Genomic DNA, 17418 nt, shown 5'->3' with positions numbered 1-17418 from the left:
TTTAGTCAGCATTTCTAAAATATACTAACCCTCTAAACAGGATTCAAACGAGAATACAGCATATGTTTATTTAGGAGGGTTCAGTTAAACCTATTTTAGGCAAGCAGTGAGCAGAATGACAATATAGGATAAAAAAATTAATAAAACACTAGATGAATGTACATTTCTTTTATTATAGCAGTATATAAAGCAAGTAACTTTAAATGCTCATAACTACAACTGTACATTATCATGCATGCTGGTGTTATTCAGCTTGCTCAAATTTGGGGGAATATCTATACATTACCGTGAATGCTGGTGTTATTCTGCATGCTCAAATCTGGGGGAATAGTTTTCATGTAATTCTTGAAATGCACCGACCTTCATAAAAATGTGGGCTTGAAATGCAGGCACACGTCTTAAGAGTATTTATATTTTTATACTCCTGACTTTATCCCTAATCTTGGCAGTTTCACACATCCCCGGGAAGTTAACCAAACTCAAGGTCTTTTGTTACTAAGAGAACTGTTTGCCAGTAGCAACATCCTTAAAAGCTAAAGAAGTGTAACTGCTGCTCACCAACAGACTTCTGATCTAGTTCCTTTCCTTCTTCCTTTAGGGTGAAAGACCTTTCATCCCAGCATTCAGTCTAACCCCTAAAGAATGAATATCCTTCCAATATCTCCCTTAAAAGCATTTTAAACAGCCATTTCCATTTTAATAGTCGGGTGAGGATTGTACCCCTCAATCTGAAAGTCTTCAGCCTTGAAGTCATCAATTGTCTCAACTTTTCGAAGAATTCTGAGCTTTGGGAAAGGCCTTGGTTCTCTCTGGAGCTACAAACAATAGGAGATCATTATTTTGCCACTATCAGTGCAAGCTACTTTAATTCTGCTCCCTGTGAAACAAATACATAGTATTTTATCAACAAAATATTATTTGATAAGACTGTAATAGTGTAGACACCTGTCCCTGCTTATGCAACATTACTGGAATATAACTGACCGATTCTCTCCCACCCATGGAGACTGAAGGATATTTTGTGGAATCACACAGGGTCAGGAGCCTTGTGGCTCATCTTATAATTGGCTGCTCTTGGTAAATTTATTAAGGACAGGATGCAGTCTTTTATTTTCAAATCTGTAACTACTCAGAAGTTACAGTGCTCAGTATGGGTGTTTGAGTCCCCAAATCCCTATCCCAACTGTCCCTGGCAGTGAGGGCAATGTAAGATGTGACATCTGGCAACAGAAAGGGATGCAAGCTGGGGTTCCTGGCATGAACAGACGGTGGCAATGAGGATGTGCACATGGATAACAACCTCACATTATTCTGCCCAGACAGGAGCAGACAGCCAGAGAAGCAACTGGATAAACCCTGAAGTCACCCTCTAAACAAAAGCTAAGCTCCCTCAAAGAGGAACTTTCAAAACCTGGATCTCATCTGAAAGGGGCTAAAAGGATTTTGGTTCAAAAAAATTTTTTCTTGGGGCTCATTACGCATTAGACTTATTTTAGGGAGAGAGAGAGTGAGCATGCGTGCATGTAGGGGAGGGGCAGAGAGAATCCCAAGCATGTTCCAGGCCCAACACGGAGCCCCACTCAGGGCTCAATCCCATGACCATGAGAGCACAAACCTGAGCCAAAATCAAGAGTCAGACTGAACCACCCAGGTACCCCAGACACTCATATTTTAATTGCCATTTAAAATCCTTGGTTGGCTGCTACAATTCAGAATTTGGATAGACTTTTTAAAGTTAATACCTAAGTATGGTATTTCATATATGAAGGGAAAACATCTGCATTTAAAGTTTCTTTCAGGTAAAAATACAAGTTGAAAATGCCACCTCTGGGAAGGTCCCAAATATGGGCTCTCCCTCTCTGGTACTGGTATTTAGTACTTCCCAGCACTGTTAAGTGCCTGTGGGTGCTAAAATGTGTCAGCTTTGTCACTGTGCACCTGCCCACCTCCATTCCTAAGCTGAAGTCCTGAAGCTGGAGCAGGCCATCTTATATGCCACAGCATGGAGCAGAAGGGCTGTTACATAAGGGATGTTCTAGAAGGCAACCTTTTATTAAGAGAAGTTATCAAACTCCAAAGCGTGACGGGTGTCATTCTTACCTGCATTTTCAGTGGCTCAATGTGATTCAGGTAAATATGTGCATCTCCCAAAGTATGTACGAAGTCACCTGGCTGCATCCAAAACGCAAACAAAATGGTAAATGTTTTAGTTTCAATTCTTTTAAAACACATCATTTGAAAGCACATTACGTACACTGTGCAGACATTCCAAGGCTTTTTAGAAAATAAAGAATTTCACCAGTATAGCTTTTGAGAAAAGGTGATATTCACTAGAGTTGCCTTGTATTATAAATAATCTTTATAAAGCTGCTTGTTTATACAGACCACAAAGACAGGAAAGCTCCATGGAAGGCTGCAAGGTGAGCAAGTTCATTTCTTTCTTACTCACTGTTAATCACATTTTAAAACTAATCAGACCTTGAATTTTCCGTAGTTAGTTTTTCCACATTAAAGAATCTAAGAGCTCAGTGCTTTAGGCTGGTAGCAATCATTCCTTCCTGAGAGCAACTCACCTTCAGGCCTGTGATGTGTGCGATCATATAGGTGAGCAGGGCATAGCTGGCGATGTTGAAGGGCACACCCAGGCCCATGTCTCCTGACCTCTGGTACAGCTGGCAGGACAGCTCACCGTTCACCACGTAGAACTGGCAAAGGGCATGGCACGGAGGGAGGGCCATTAGAGGAAGATCTGAGGAGCCAGCATAAAGGAAAATGAGGAGTGGGTGGTTTTAAAGAACACAGCTACATGCAGAGTACAACAGGAGAGAAACAGAAGACAACTTGCATGGGGGAGATGAGGAAAAGCCACTGGGCCAGTGACCCCCATGACCCACACCTCCCTCTATGTGAAAAGCAGACCATTCCAATCCTGGGGCCTACAATGACCCACCATCCAACAGAAGACTTCTGCAGATGTCCATTTACAACCAAAGCAACACTCTTTGATCCAAGCTGAAATTACTTATGCTATATACATGGCACCAAACTACAAGTACAGGAGGATTTCATTCATTTGCAGGGACCACAGGTGTGCATCTCAGGCACACCCTCCTATATTCAAAGTCTCTATTATAAAAGCAAATATTTGACTCTGGGTAATATTTATTACACTTTGGTAGAGTTTAATTTTATAATATTAACTGTTAAAATGTTAACAGCCAGGTGGCGGGGATATGAACTTCATCTGCTCCAATTTAAACTGTTAAAATCCTGGGTGTGGGGCACCTGGGTGGCTTAGTCGGTTAAGCATCCGACTTTCGCTTAGGTCATGATCTCGCGGTTCGTGGGTTTGAGCCCCGCGTCGGGCTCTGTGCTGACTGCCAGCGCAGAGCCTGAAGCCTACTTCAGAGTCTGTATCTCCCTCTCTCTCTGACCTTCCCCTACTCACGCTGTCTCTCTCTCTCTCTCTCTAAATTAAAAAAAAAAAAAAAAAAAAGTGGCTTCTTTAAAAAATAAAAAATAAAATAAAATCCTGGGTGTATTTTTATAGGTAATTTAAAGCCCTCTTTGGAGTAAGAATAAGTATAAATACACACATGAAGATCATTTGCATTCAACCCCATCATCTGAAGGTAAAAATGGGGCCAAGTGTGACCTGCCCAGGGTCATATCAGCCATGTGGCTGGGGATGGTTCCTAGGATCCAGCTTCCTCTCGGTGGCCTCAATGCAAAGCCACATGGCTTCCCTTCATGCTAATGGTACAGTTAGGAAACAGGAGAATAACTGGGATGCTCTCAACCTTTTGGATTCCAACCACACAGGATGATTCTTCTGTCATCGGGGTTGGTTTTGATTGTGTCAATCACCTTTTGCAGTTGGTCTACTCCTTGACCTGAATAATCTGTAGAATTGTCAAAAAGAGAAGACATGTCCACATGTCAATCACAAAATCTCATGAGATGAACTTAGAGGCCATCCACCACTGTCTTACCACATCCCCCCATGGCCACACTAGAAGGTATCCAATCTGCTCAGCTCTCACAGGGTGGTGTTGAGTTCAGGGCTCCTAGGTCTGTCCTCTGGAGCCATAGCAAAGTCTACCTTCTTTTCTGACAGAGTCCTTTAAATAATTGGTCTGTCATGGTGCTACCCCTCCCCTTCCTAACTTTCTCCAATCCCAGCAACTGGTTTCTTCCAGTGGTCCCCAAGGGACTCTCTCTATACCCATCAACCATTCTTGTCACAGGTTGCTGCCACGGAACATACTGGATCTTAAATAGAGCACACCATTCCACACACGCTCCAACTAACCAAAGACTGTGGGTGGATTTCTCTCTGTGGTCTAGCATCATTTCCATCTAAAATTAAAATTTAGCAGCTAAACCCCTGCTGATCCATAAACATCAGGAAACCTCTTTAACTCTTATACCACCTCGTACTTTTCTCCCATTTCTGGTCTCTGTACTTAAATTCCTTGCCTTCTGGAAGCTGAGAAGTCTGGGAAGTGTGGAGCTTTATATATACTCTAGTTAAACCTCTACTTATCAGTGTCAGACTAGGTTCTAGTCTAGCAGCTCTTAATTTTGGAGGGAAGAAAGTTCTGTCACAATCACAGCTTCAGAAAAAATAATAGCAAAGATTAAAAAGGGGTGCCTGGGTGGCTCAGTTGGTTGAGCATCTGACTTTGGCTCAGGTCAAGATCTCACAATTCGTGGGTTCGAGCCCCACACTGGGCTGTGCTGACAGCTCACAGCCTGGAGCCTGCTTTGCATTCTGTGTCTCCCTCTGTCTCTGTTCCTTCTGTTCATGCTCTTGCCCTCGCTCGCTCTCTCTCAAAAATAAAAGATTTAAAAAAAGATGCACCATGATGATACAGTTCTAGATTTTGGTTGTGGTACTTACATAAATCTGTAAGTACTAAAACTGTCAATGGTTTCTGTCCAGCTAGCAAACTATTACTTCCTATGTATGCATACACACACACACACCCATACCCACACATGCACCCTGAGGTAGGAATTAGCTTTGGCAACCCCTGGCCTAGGACAAACAGGACACGAAGGGTCAAAAGACTGGGGCAGGTGGTGTCACCAAGTGACTGAGGAAGGTGAACATCCAGAGTGAGATGTTTCATCTTCTTGTCCAACCCAGGAGGGAAGGGAGAAGAGGGAAACCCAACAACCACTATCACATAAGCACCACCTAAATGGTGCAGGGTGGCTAAGTCTCAAAATGGGAGATCAGGCCACTGCAAGGCAATCCCTGGGTTTCTTGTCCCCAGATGAACCTCCTACCTTATTCCCCAACACAGCAACCAAGTGACCAACCATGTTGCTAGCTGCTAATGAAAGGTACTGAAAGTACCCAATAAAAACTAACAACCAAGAGTGTGATCTACCTGAATCTGAAACAGCCTCTCACAATATTAAAGTTATTCATGAGCTCCCCAGACTGTTTTCTTACCCCCCAACTTCACTTGAAACAATGGAGTAAACTCATGCTATACTGGGTGCTCAGGAAATTAAGGCTTTACTGTTTTCTCACCTGAATCCTTATCTTTGTATTCTGCCCCAAAATGCCTCCACTGAAAGCCATAAACTGGGCCTAAATCCCCTTCTTCTCTGTTGGAGAATCCTAGGCTGTCCAAGAAGTCTCGGGACCCATTGGCATCCCAGATTTTCACTCCCTTGGATGACAGTTCCTTAGCGTTTGTAGATCCCTGGAAGAGACAGGGCAACAGAGAAGGCATCCAAGTGAACCAAGCCATATGGAGTTGATACCCCAAGAGCTTCCCACCAATTAGGCCTCTGCCCTGTGCTAACACACCAGGGACAGGCATTCAACATGTCCTGCACAGCTGGACATCCCATCTAAAGGCCAGTCCCAGCTGACTTTTTGACAGCCTCCAGGGCAGTCTTCTAGAATCACTTCCAGGACAGGTGATTACCCTTTCAAATCTTTTTTTCCTACCCTTCTCAACTAAATGTTCTAGATTAAACACCTCCAAGTCCTTTCATTATTCCCACCTCACCTAACGGTTTTGTGCTTTTTAACAAAATGTGTTTTGTGTCTAAGTGTGATTACACAAAATGAATTTAATGCCTCACCTGCAATCTGTTCAATGTATCTTAGACCTGGTTGGTATAGAGGCTATTTCACTAACTGGCATAAACAGGATCAGCTTTTCTTGCAAATCTACCAGCCATATTATATGTGCACTGTCAAGTTATGTTTACCCCAACCTGTATCTGCAGTTAAGGTGGTGTTTTGTTTTTTCCTAAGTACAAGCCACATTTATTTCTTATATTTCATCTCGTTAGATTTGGCCCATATCATCCTAACCTGTGTCCTAATTGTGGTTCCACGTCACAGACAGACCTCAGAGGCCTCTGGGTATGATGTGCTCTAATGGGGACAAACAAGGCTGTGGTGACCCACACTGGGGCTCCATGCCTGCCCTCTACCACCCTTCTCCTCTGACAGCTCCTTGACCCCCTGGCCTTGCTATGCCCATCCGCAGAAGAGCACAGTATTCCTCACACACATTACTGTGAGGGTTAGAGAACACAAAGGGCTCAGTGCTCCACAGCTCCTAACTTCTGCTCAGACCCTGTCTCTCCATCCTGCCCACAGATGGCCAGCGGCAGTGCAGGTTCATTCTGACTCTGTGTTTCATCCAGTCACTCAGAGAGCAACTCTATCAGAGGGGTGTCTGACATGTTCCTGGTAAAGTGTTCTTAGAATCCTGAATTCAAGCTAAATTAAAACAAGTGACTGCATTTTATTTCTGAGCACCTCGCTCGTTTCCTCCCTTCTGTTTTTGTTTGTACTTTTTCCACCTCCAATAAGTCATGTTTCAGTTTTTCCCATATTGCTTCAAATGTCTCCCTTTTATATCCATTCAGACCAGGCACTAGATGGATTATAAATGTCCTCTTCTGAGATTTCTGATGATGCACCTGGAACTACACACTCACTGTCAGCTGAGAGAAGACAACCCAGAAGAAAATACCATAAAAGTATGGAACTAAGGAAGAATGGATTGGATCCAAATCTAAACCCTTTCTAAAATGCAGGAGGAGGTCTTGGGTCTGGCTTGGCCCAAGGGCATACAGGCCACACAGAGTCCTCTGTAGAAGGGATCCCAGTTTCTACATAGCCCAGAACTAAGCCCATCTCCTCAGGCACTCTCTAACCAGCAAGGGTCAGAGTATCACTGGCTTGGACCAGGAGATAGAGCGAGAGGAAGCTGACCATCATCACAGCACCTTAGCCCGCACTTGAGGTACCTACCTGGCTCTTTAGAAGAGGTATAGTTTGTTACTCAAGAGATCATTCTAGCTTATACAAATATGAGAACATGGCTGGAATCCACACTCAGTGACCAATCTATGTTGAGTACCTACTATATGGCAGGCTGTGTTCTAGGCCCAGGGGATAAAAAGTGAACAGGAAAAAACAAATTCTCTACCCTCATGGAGCTTCTAATACATTTTACTTGTTCATTTGTTGTGTACCTTCCCCCTTTTAGCGGGGGGTTGGGGAAGATAAGACATTATACATCAGCTGATGATGTTTCTCTACAGAGAAAACAGAGGAGGGCAGGAGGAGGCGGTGTGTATGTCGGAGGGATAATTACAGTCTTAGATTGGGAGGTTAGAGAAGGCCCACTCAGCAGGGGCTTGAAGGAGGCAAGGGAGTGAGTCATGCTGCATGTAGAGGAAGAAGGCTCCAGGGAACAGGACTGGCAAGCACCAGAGCCATAGGTGGGAATATCCTGATGTGCTCAAAGTTTTGTAAGGAGGCCAGGTAGATGGAGCAGAGTGAGCAGCACGCTGGCTGAAGCCAGAGCTGGGACAGGGGCCCCACGTGAGGACCCTGGCTCTGACTGTGTGAAAATGGGAGCCACTAAGGGCTGCGGGCCAGGAGTGACATGATCTGACTTTTAAAAGGATCTCCCTGGTGCTGGGTTGAGAACAGACTGTTGATTTCCAATAGCAGCAGCTTCTTTACCTTGATAAACCACAGCAATTCCTCCAAAACACCCTTCCAGAATACACGCTTGGTTGTCAGTAGAGGAAATTCATCTGAAAAACAGTTTGCCAGATAATTTCAAGACGGGAAAACAGAAGACGTCATCCAATTTTCTCTGTGGAGGAAAACTGCCCCAGGACATAGGCCCTTGAGTGACCACAGGAGCAAGTAGGAAACTTTGACTCCAGTCACGTGGGCACCCCAGACCAGGGTGGAGCTCACAGGATACAGCGAAGTCAGTGACACAAACAAATTAGAGGAGACTGCCCTCCTGGATCCCTTGATCACCAGAGGAATTCCACACAGTGAGATGGGGCACTGGCCAGGCAGAACGCCCATGTGGACAGGGAAGAGCCACCATCCACTTGCCAGCTAGTGTGAATCCCTCACAGTGGCATGAAGACAACACACAAAATGTGTCCTAGGACAAAGGCTGAAGGCTCCCAGGGCTATTCCACGATTATCCTGCCAGGGAAAACTTACTCAGGTCCAGGAGACAGTAGATTTCACACTGACCAAAGCTAAAGAATAGTTATTAGTTATCTGCAAAGCAAATTAACCTCTATTATTTAAGTGTACCAAAAGTAGTAACTGTTTAAACACTTGATATGTATGACCCTAGTTAATTCCTCAAACAACCTTCCTCGAAGTATCCTTAAGATCTCCATTTTATAGGCACCAGGGGAAAATATACAAGTTTGCATCATCCAACAGCAAAATCAAAATATGAAAGCTTCTCTCTAATTGGTACCTATTCAGTTCGCCTTATCAGCTGTAGAGTTGCTATGCATATAAAAAGAATAGAATTTCTTCAAGTATGTTTAGCAGTAAGGCCTATTGAGCATGATTTCCTCCGTTTTAAGTACAGGAGGAAGCTGAAGACCAGAGAAGGAACTTGCCATTCTAAGCAGAGTAAACGCTAAGTCTCTGGCGCACTGGTGGCCACTGTGTGGAGCTGCAGGAGGGTGGATCCCTGTCTAAGGCAGATCAACCGTTGCAGCCTGGGTATTTTCCAGTCTCTAAAATGGGTGCGGGCTGAGCGAGGGTCCTCTGCCTGCCCACCACAGTGAATCTGCTTCACTAACAGTGAGTTTTCCTACTCAAAACCACCTCCATACCTCTGTCAAGGAGATCTGTCTCGTGCCCATCCCCACTCCTCTCCTTTGTCCTCTGAAAGCCTGACTTTAACAACCCCCCCGGGACACTTCCCAGGTGCCATCCTGTTTTGAAAGAAAACACGAATAAAAACTTCTCCCCGAACTCCCGGCGTTCCTGTTTTCAACGTTTTAGAACCAGACCGGAAAAATGGTCAGGAACCACAACTTCCCGCCCAGCCTCTGCATTCACTCTCTCCTCCCGCCACTGCCTTTGACCCGCCCAAACTCTCTCGCTCCAATTTTTAAAAACTTTGCAAAACCAAAAGGCCAATACACGGGGGGGAAAGAAGGCGGAGGGGAGGGCGGTAGAAAAGAGGGGCCAAAAAGGGCAACCTCTAAGTCAAGTCCGTGGTCAAGCCCGGGCATGTCTCTCCCATTTTCTGGTATGAGGTCGACACTACCAGACCGTGTCCGCTCTGGGGCGGAGAGCGTGACCAGCACGCGCAGACCTCGGAGCCAAAGGACGTGGTTTTACCTCCCAGCTCTGTCACTCCTGTCCGCGTGACGTTACGCATATCATTTCTCTAACCCGAGCCTCGGTTTTGGCGTCTGCAAAGCGGGAGGGCTAAGGAGCTCACAGGATCGAGGTTAGGACTAAAAGTTGGCGGCGGGGCCCAGCCTCTCCCGGGCGCTCCCCCCAGCGGCCGCTCGGAGCCCCCCAGTGCGCACGCCCACTCTCCCGGCGCGCGCAGCGGTCACCTCTCAGGCTGTAGCGCGCCTGCATGCCGAACACCGACAGCGTGCCGGTGCCGGTGCGGTCCTCCTTCCGGAACCCGCAGCGCAGAATGTGCTCCACCTGCCCCAGGTACTGCAGCTCCCCGTGCGGTGGCGGCTGCGGCTCGGCGCCCCGGTCCCGCGCGGCGGGCTGCGCTGGCGGGCGCTGCAGCTCCGAGCCGGGGGCGGGCATGGCGCGGGCGCGGCTGCGGGGTCTGAGGTGCGGGCGGCGGCGGGCAGCCGGCAGCGCGCAGCGAGCGGCTGGCTAGGAGGCGCGGGCCGTTCTGCGCGCCTTTTTTCCCGCCGCCGCTGCGGTGACTCCGCCCCTTCCTGCCTCGTCACAGCCGCCGGCGCTCGGGCTCCTGGCGTCCCGGTAGGCGCGCAGAGGCGCTGGTTCCCCTGGGCGCGCGCCTCTGGGGACGACGCAGAACGCTGAAGCTGTGGCGTTTACCGCTTTTAAAAGCTAACAGCCCAAAGCCTGTGTCTTGGAGCACTGGCTGAAAAAGGCCGCTCTGATTAGAAGGGATCGGCGGCCCCTGGGTGGCTCAGTCGCTTGAGCGTCCGGTTTTGGCTCAGGCCATGATCTCATGCTTCGTGGGTTCGAGTCCCACGTCAGGCTCTGTGCTGAATGCTTGCTCAGTCTGGAGCCTGCTTCAGATTCTGTGTCTCCTCTCTCTGCCCCGCACACGCTCTGTCTCACTCTCTCAAAAATAAATAAATGTAAAAAAAAATTTTTTTTAAAGTAAGTTTTGCGTCCACTGTGCCGTTTAATACTAAGCCTGGAACAGTCTTCACGTGTTCATGAAATTAAAAACAAAACCCTGTTATTTGACCAGGCTGTCAGGCGCTGTGCCTTCCTGTTTTTCCCACTCCTCACTGACGGCTGGTAGCTGGAGCAAGTGGAATAGGCCGAATTTTTTACGTGATTAATGACAGCAAGCCATGCTCAAGTTTTTAATACCAAAATTTCACTTACTGTCTAATGTTTGTAATGTGAACACTGTTGGGTAAGAGCTAGTTGATAATTAGTTAAAATGTAGAGGGGTGCCTGGCTGCCCCAGTCAGTAGACTATGGGACTCGATCTTGGGGTTGTGGGTTTCAGCCCCATGTTGGGTGTGGAGATTATTTAAAAATAAAATCTTTAAAAAATAATGTGTACTGATACATGGACATTTGAATCAACAACTGTTAACAACTTATTGAGCACATAGTAGATGCTCAATGTATTTCTTGTTGCTAGATCTGGGGTTGTGAAGAGTAAGATGTCTGTACCGAATGAAACACCAAACACTATTTCTTGCCATTTAATAAAGTCAACCCCCCCCCCCCCCGTTTATCTCAAGTGTATTGTCTATGCAAGATTCTGAAATCTTTCTGCTAACATGGGCCTCTCAAACTCAAGGTTAAAATTTTTGTAATTGAAACACAAGTTCTAGCAAGAGGTGAATATCTTTTATGTGCAGCTCTGCCTAATCCACTCAGCGAAAACAATCTTGCATGCTTTTAGTGGCACAAAGCCTATAAAAAATAAATCAAATCTCAAAGACAATTTACAAAATACTTGGCCATTTGGGAAGAAGAAAAATACTATGAACAGGTTAGGAAGTGTTTCAGGGAACATTTCACAAGACTTCTAGCTGGAAAGTCTCTGTTCTTGCCTTTTGGTTTTATGAGTGCTCACAAAGGCCATGATAAACAAAATGCATTGGGTTACATAATAGCAGATATTTTAAATATATTTCATCCATCACAGTACTAGGCTGGCCTTTCCTAGGTCTGCATGGATTCATTTTCTCCTCCTACAGAACATTCCCCACCCCATCCCATACCAGTATTTTTTAAAAAATTGTATTTATTTATTTTGATCGAGAGAGAGAGAGAGAGAGAGAGAATCCTAAGCAGTCTCTGAGCTGTCAGCACAGAGCCCAACACAGAGCTCCATCTCGCAAACTGTGAGATCATGACCTGAACTGAAATCAGAAGTTGGACACTTAACCAACTGAGCCAGCCAGTCGCCCCCCACCCCATACCAATACAATAATAGTTTTAAAGAGTCATCAGTCTCCTCTTAGGAATGATGGCCCTCCTGTGTTGTGTTGTACTGTTTGGACAGGGTGGGGAGCACCAGATGCAGTGGGCATTCTTTTTGATGGTCCTTTGGGAAGAGACATGCTGGATCAGAAAACCTGAACTCAGGAAACAGACTTTAGGCAGGAATAGGGACCCACATTGTCTGTTCTAGCTTGAGCGTTCTCCTGGGTGTAAGAAGCTAAAATGCCACGCGGAAGCATGTCCTGGGTGGGCCAGAGTTGGAGAGTTCTTCCCTGGGCAGGATCGTCCAGTATACTGCAGGGCTTTAGCATGCCTGTGGAAGGCCAACTAAGCGTTCATACTTCTCCAACCCCACCCCAACTGAAAAGTGTCTCCACACATTTCCAACCCTGGGGCAGATCCCAGGCAGAAAATAGCTTAGATTTTCAAGTTGTATGTTACCCTCTGTGTTTAGTTTCCTTTTGTCAGTTTCAGCCAAGTTTAATTATTCTAGCCGAATATCAGTTATCCCACAAAGAGAATCTCAAGATAAAGTGTAGGCGCTCCTGCCCATGAGGAGATTCCTCTTCCACTCTGGTACTCAGAGGATCTTGGTTTGATGATAATAGAGAGAGAACGGTTCCCAATGGCTGCTTGATAAATGAACGATCATCATGTTATGATGATGGCATAACTCAGTAAAGGGCTACTGCAGGTACAGAGGAATTACTTTATTTAATTAGGTTTAGTTTTAATTTTAATTCCAGTATAGTTAACATACCATATTATATTAGTTTCAGGTTTACAAAATAGTGATTCAACAATTCTGTTTATTACTCAGTGCTCATCATGATAATTGTACAGAGGAACTACTTTAGGTCCTACCACCAGGCAAGACCTCCTTGAGAGAAGGAGCATTCCAACCCCCACTGCATTTGGCCAGTATGTTTCCTAGCACTTGCATCTATAAAAATAAAAAATAGAGATAGAATGGATGCTGAATCCTATCTTACTCTAGGAAAGTATTGTATCAATGGATACATTAACTTATTGTGGGGAAAAGCTCTTCCTTCTCATTAAGAGAAAGTATATATGCATATATATATATGTAATTTGAGAGACAGAGAGAGAATGTGAGCAGGACAGAGGGGTAGAGGGAGAGAGAGAGGGAGAGAGAATCTCAGCACAGAACCCAATGTAGGGCTCAGTCCCACGTGCCATTACCCTGGGATCATGACTTGAGCCAAAATCAAGAGTTGGACACTCAATTGACTGAGCCACCTAGGTGCCCCTATTTTATATGTTTAATAGTCATAGATATGTATATTTATGTTATTTTAATCAATATGTAAAAATAACAATTATGGATGATAACTCAATTGAGAATGAATATTTGATATCTAGATTTTTGTCCGGGCAAAAATCTTTTACATTTGTTTATGTTTATTTTATTTTTGTGACAGAGAGAGACAGAGCATGAGTGGGGGAGGGGCAGAGAGAAAGACACACAGAATCTGAAGCCAGCTCCAGACTCTGCGCTATCAGCACACAGCCTGATGTGGGGCTCGAACTTGTCAACAGGGAAATCATGACCTGAGCTGAAGTGAGATGCTCAGCGGACTGAGCCACCCAGGCACCCCAAGGCAAATTTTTTCTTAAAGTAGACTCCATGCCCAGGATGGAGCCCACTGTAGGGCGTGAACTCAGGACCCTGAGATCAAGACCTGAGCTAAAATCAAGAGTTGGACGCTTAACCAAGTGAGCCACCCAGGTGCCACTCTGAGCAGATTTTTAATTTTTAAAATCTAAATGGGTGCCTGGTGGCTCAGTCAGTTAAGTAACCAACTCTTGATTTCAGATTAGGTCATGATCTTGCAGTTTTGTGTGTTTGAGCCCCCTATGGGACTCTGCACTGACAGTGCAGAATCTGCTTGGGATTCTCCCTCTCTCTCTGTCCTTATGCTGTCTCTGTCTCTCTCAAAATAAATAAATAAACTTGGGGCCCCTGGGTGGCTCAGTCCGCTGAGCATCTGACTTCAGCTCAGGTCATGATCTCATGGTTCCTGGGTCTGATCCCTGTGTAGGGCTCTGTGCTGACAGCTCAGAGCCTGGAGCCTGCTTTGTATTCTGTGTCTCCCTTTCTCTCTGCCCCTCCTCTGCTCATGCTCCATCTCTCTCTGTCTCTCAGAAAGAAAGAGAGAGAGAGAGAAACTTTAAAAAAATCTAAAAATGCTTACATTTTATTGATCAATAGAAGATGCTTAAACATAAAAATATATCACATTAGGATAAAATTCTTTGAGAAAAGGAGAAGGAAAAGCAGAGTTTAAGGAGAAAATACAAAGAAACAGAATTCCTCACTGTTAAACTTGTTTGTGTATTTGTTTAGGTGGATGATGCTGGGTATGAAATTGCCACGATATTTAGATTCCATTGGAAGCATTTTAAAGAGGGATGAAACCATTTAATTTTTAAAATACAAATATTTACAAGACATGGGAAAATACAATTTTGCTAGTCTTTCAACTTATGGTGAAAAATCACATGCAAGAGCATATATAACTTTTTTCATGTTCCTTTTAGGAAGTTTGAGAGCAAAAACATTTGAATATTATTGGTCTAAAGAAACTTTTTCTTTACACAACAAACTCAAAAATGTTGGTATAGGGGTTCCTGGGTGGCTCAGTCGGTTGGGTGTCCGACTTTGGTTCAGGTCATTATCTCACAGCTGGTGAGTCCAAGCTCCACATCAAGCTCTGTGCTGACAGCTCAGAGCCTAGAGCCTGTTTCAGATCCTGTGTCTCCCTGTCTCTCAGTCCCTCCCCTGCTCATGCTCTGTCTCTCTCCTTCAAAAATAAATAAACATTAAAACAAATTTTTTTAAATGTTGGTATAATTAGGTAAAGAAAAACAGGAAACTAACACTTTTGAGAGCCAACTGTGAGTCAGGCACTTGATAATAATATTACTTTATAATCAATGGTCCCATTTATTGATGCTTATCATTATGGATTATTTCTTGTAGTTCTCACAACTATGCTATAAAACAAAAACTATTCCTTCTATTATATCCTTTTATCCTCAGTCAGGATACTGAGGTTTAGAGAGATTAAGCGTCTTACCTGAAGTCACACACCTGGAAATACAGCAGTGGGGTCTGGAATCCAGGGCAGCCTTGTCACAAAGGCTTTTCAAGACCTCTGTTCTCCACTTATCAACCCCCTCTTCCTGTGCCTCAGTCTGCAAGTTTTCCATAGCTTGTAGTCCCTTTAGAAAGGCCCTTAGAAAGGTTCCCCTTTTAACTTATTTTTTGGCACCTTCTCTGACAAATATATCAAATATATATGGTTGAAAGGCTCTGTTTATTTGAGACATTAAGGAACATTAAGGAACCCAGGATTCTATCAATAGTGTCCTATTTTTTTAAAGCCCTCATGGTACATAAATTCATGAAACCAGGAGATGATGACCCGAGCTGAAACCAAGAGTCAGGTGTTCAACCAGCTGACCTGCCCGGGGCCCCTCAAATAGCTTTTCCAAAATACCAACAGTGCTTTATATTCATCTGGAGTTGATTATGGTCAACTGTCTGCCTGATTCCTCTAACTTTCTCTGACAAGACTTCCTGTCAAATAGAATATCAACACTGTGTTGAAAATGCTTTAAAGGTTTTGTGTCCTCTCTTTCATTATATTCCTCTTTATAACTTGAAAGACAGACTACAAATATATTTCCAGTGTAATCTTTAGTGACATATACTAGCAAACAACTCTCTGATTGTTATTGCACCAAGGTTCAAATTATGAGGTTAAGTAAGTGACATCTTGGATTTTCCATAAAATATGTATGGCCTTGTTCAAAGAGAGCCCTTTTATGGCAATTTTACGAAGAAACAATGATGTACACTCATGCTCATAGCAACCTTATTCACAGTGGCCAAAAAGTGGAGGCAACCCATGGATGAATGAGTGAATAAACAAAAACGTGACACACACACAAAGGAATAGTCTTCAGCCTTAAAAAGAAAGTCTAACACCCACTACAAAATGGATGGAACTTAAGGACATCATGCTAAGTAAAATAAGCCAGTCACAAAAGGACAAAGGTTGTATGATCCCACTTATGCGAGATGCCTAGAGGAGGCAATTCCATAGACACAGAAACTAGAATGGTGCTTGCAAGGCACTGAAAGAAGACAGAAATGGGGAGTTAGTGTTTAATGGGTATAGCGTTTAATTTGGGGAAGATGAAAAAAATTCTGGTGATGGATGGGGGTGATGGCTGCACAGTAATGTGAATGTGCTAAATGCTTCTGAACTGTACACTTAAAAATGGTTAAAATAATACAGTATGTTATATATATTTTACCACAATAAAAAAAGCAATCTAGATTTTTGTAAACCCCAGAGCGTGGTTCTGCCTACCCAAGACCTTCACAGGAAACCCTGGGTGAAGCCACCACCACCATGTCTGACTAGGAGGCAAAACCTTCAACTGAGGAAATGGGGGATAAGAAGGAAGGAGAATACATTAAACTCAAAGTCATTAGACAGGATAGCAGTGAGATTCACTTCAAAGTGAAAATGACAACATGTCTCAAGAAACTCAAAGAATCCTATTGTTAACGACAGGGAGTTCCAATGAATTTGCTCAGGTTTCTCTTTGAAGGTCAGAGAATTGCCGATAATCACACTCCGAAAGAACTGGAGATGGAGTAAGAGGATGTGATCGAAGTTTATCAGGAACAAGCAGGGGGTTATTCCAGGATTTAAATATTCTTTTTTTTTTCTTTACCCTCAATCTTTTTTATTATTTAAATTAATTCTTTAGTAATGTGTTCTTCAAAACGGAAGTGAAACTTGGCACCCCATCTCTTTAAAACATTAATTTTGAGGGGCGCCTGGGTGGCTTAGTCGGTTAAGCGTCCGACTTTCGCTTAGGTCATGATCTCGCGGTTTGTGGGTTCGAGCCCGCGTCGGGCTCTGTGCTGACTGCCAGCTCAGAGCCTGGAGCCTGTTTCAGTCTGTGACTCCCTCTCTCTCTGACCCTCCCCTGCTCACGCTGTCTCTCTCTCTCCTAGAAATAAATAAAAACGTTAAAAAAATTAAAAAAAAATTTTTGAATTCTAGTGCGCATTATTCATAATCACTTGATTTCATTGTGCTGATTTTTAGTGATCAAACCTCAACCTCTTTCATATTGTGCTCTCCTTTTAAAATATGACATGTGTAAGTCAAACTTTCCCTCTTCGCAGATGACATGATACTCTACATAGAAAACCCGACAGACTCCACCAGAAGCCTACTAGAACTGATCCAAGAATTCAGCCAAGTTGCAGGGTACAAAATCAACGTACAGAAATCGGTTGCATTTTTATACACCAACAATGAAGCAACAGAAAGAGAAATCAAGAAACTGATCCCATTCACAATTGCACAAAAAACCATAAAATACCTCGGAATAAACCTAACCAAGGATAC

At 44.2% G+C, this 17418-nt stretch overlaps 1 protein-coding gene and 1 pseudogene across 2 annotated transcripts; one reads left to right on the top strand and one right to left on the bottom strand.

The window, feature by feature from the left end:
- Positions 1 to 268: 268 nt before the first annotated feature.
- TYMS (thymidylate synthetase) lies at positions 269 to 10165 on the bottom strand. 2 transcript variants are annotated; one of them, XM_039217757.1, is made up of 7 exons: positions 9892 to 10165; positions 8015 to 8088; positions 5546 to 5720; positions 3801 to 3902; positions 2574 to 2749; positions 2101 to 2172; positions 269 to 815 (listed from the first exon to the last, which is right to left on the bottom strand). In XM_039217757.1, the coding sequence occupies exons 1-7, from the start codon at positions 10097 to 10099 to the stop codon at positions 678 to 680; spliced, it is 945 nt and encodes a 314-aa protein (XP_039073688.1). In that variant the 5' UTR covers positions 10100 to 10165; the 3' UTR covers positions 269 to 677. The 2 variants fall into 2 exon arrangements, with proteins under 2 accessions (XP_039073688.1, XP_039073694.1); XM_039217763.1 differs by lacking the exon at positions 9892 to 10165 and adding an exon at positions 9668 to 9857.
- Positions 10166 to 16409: 6244 nt separating this feature from the next.
- Positions 16410 to 16710, top strand: LOC120221194 (annotated as a pseudogene).
- The last annotated feature ends 708 nt before the right edge of the window (positions 16711 to 17418 follow it).

This window comes from Hyaena hyaena, unplaced genomic scaffold (assembly GCF_003009895.1).
Source record: "Hyaena hyaena isolate Hyena2069 unplaced genomic scaffold, ASM300989v1 scaffold_14, whole genome shotgun sequence".
Classification (NCBI taxonomy): domain Eukaryota; kingdom Metazoa; phylum Chordata; class Mammalia; order Carnivora; family Hyaenidae; genus Hyaena; species Hyaena hyaena.
This window is presented reverse-complemented; position numbering and strand designations above follow the sequence as displayed.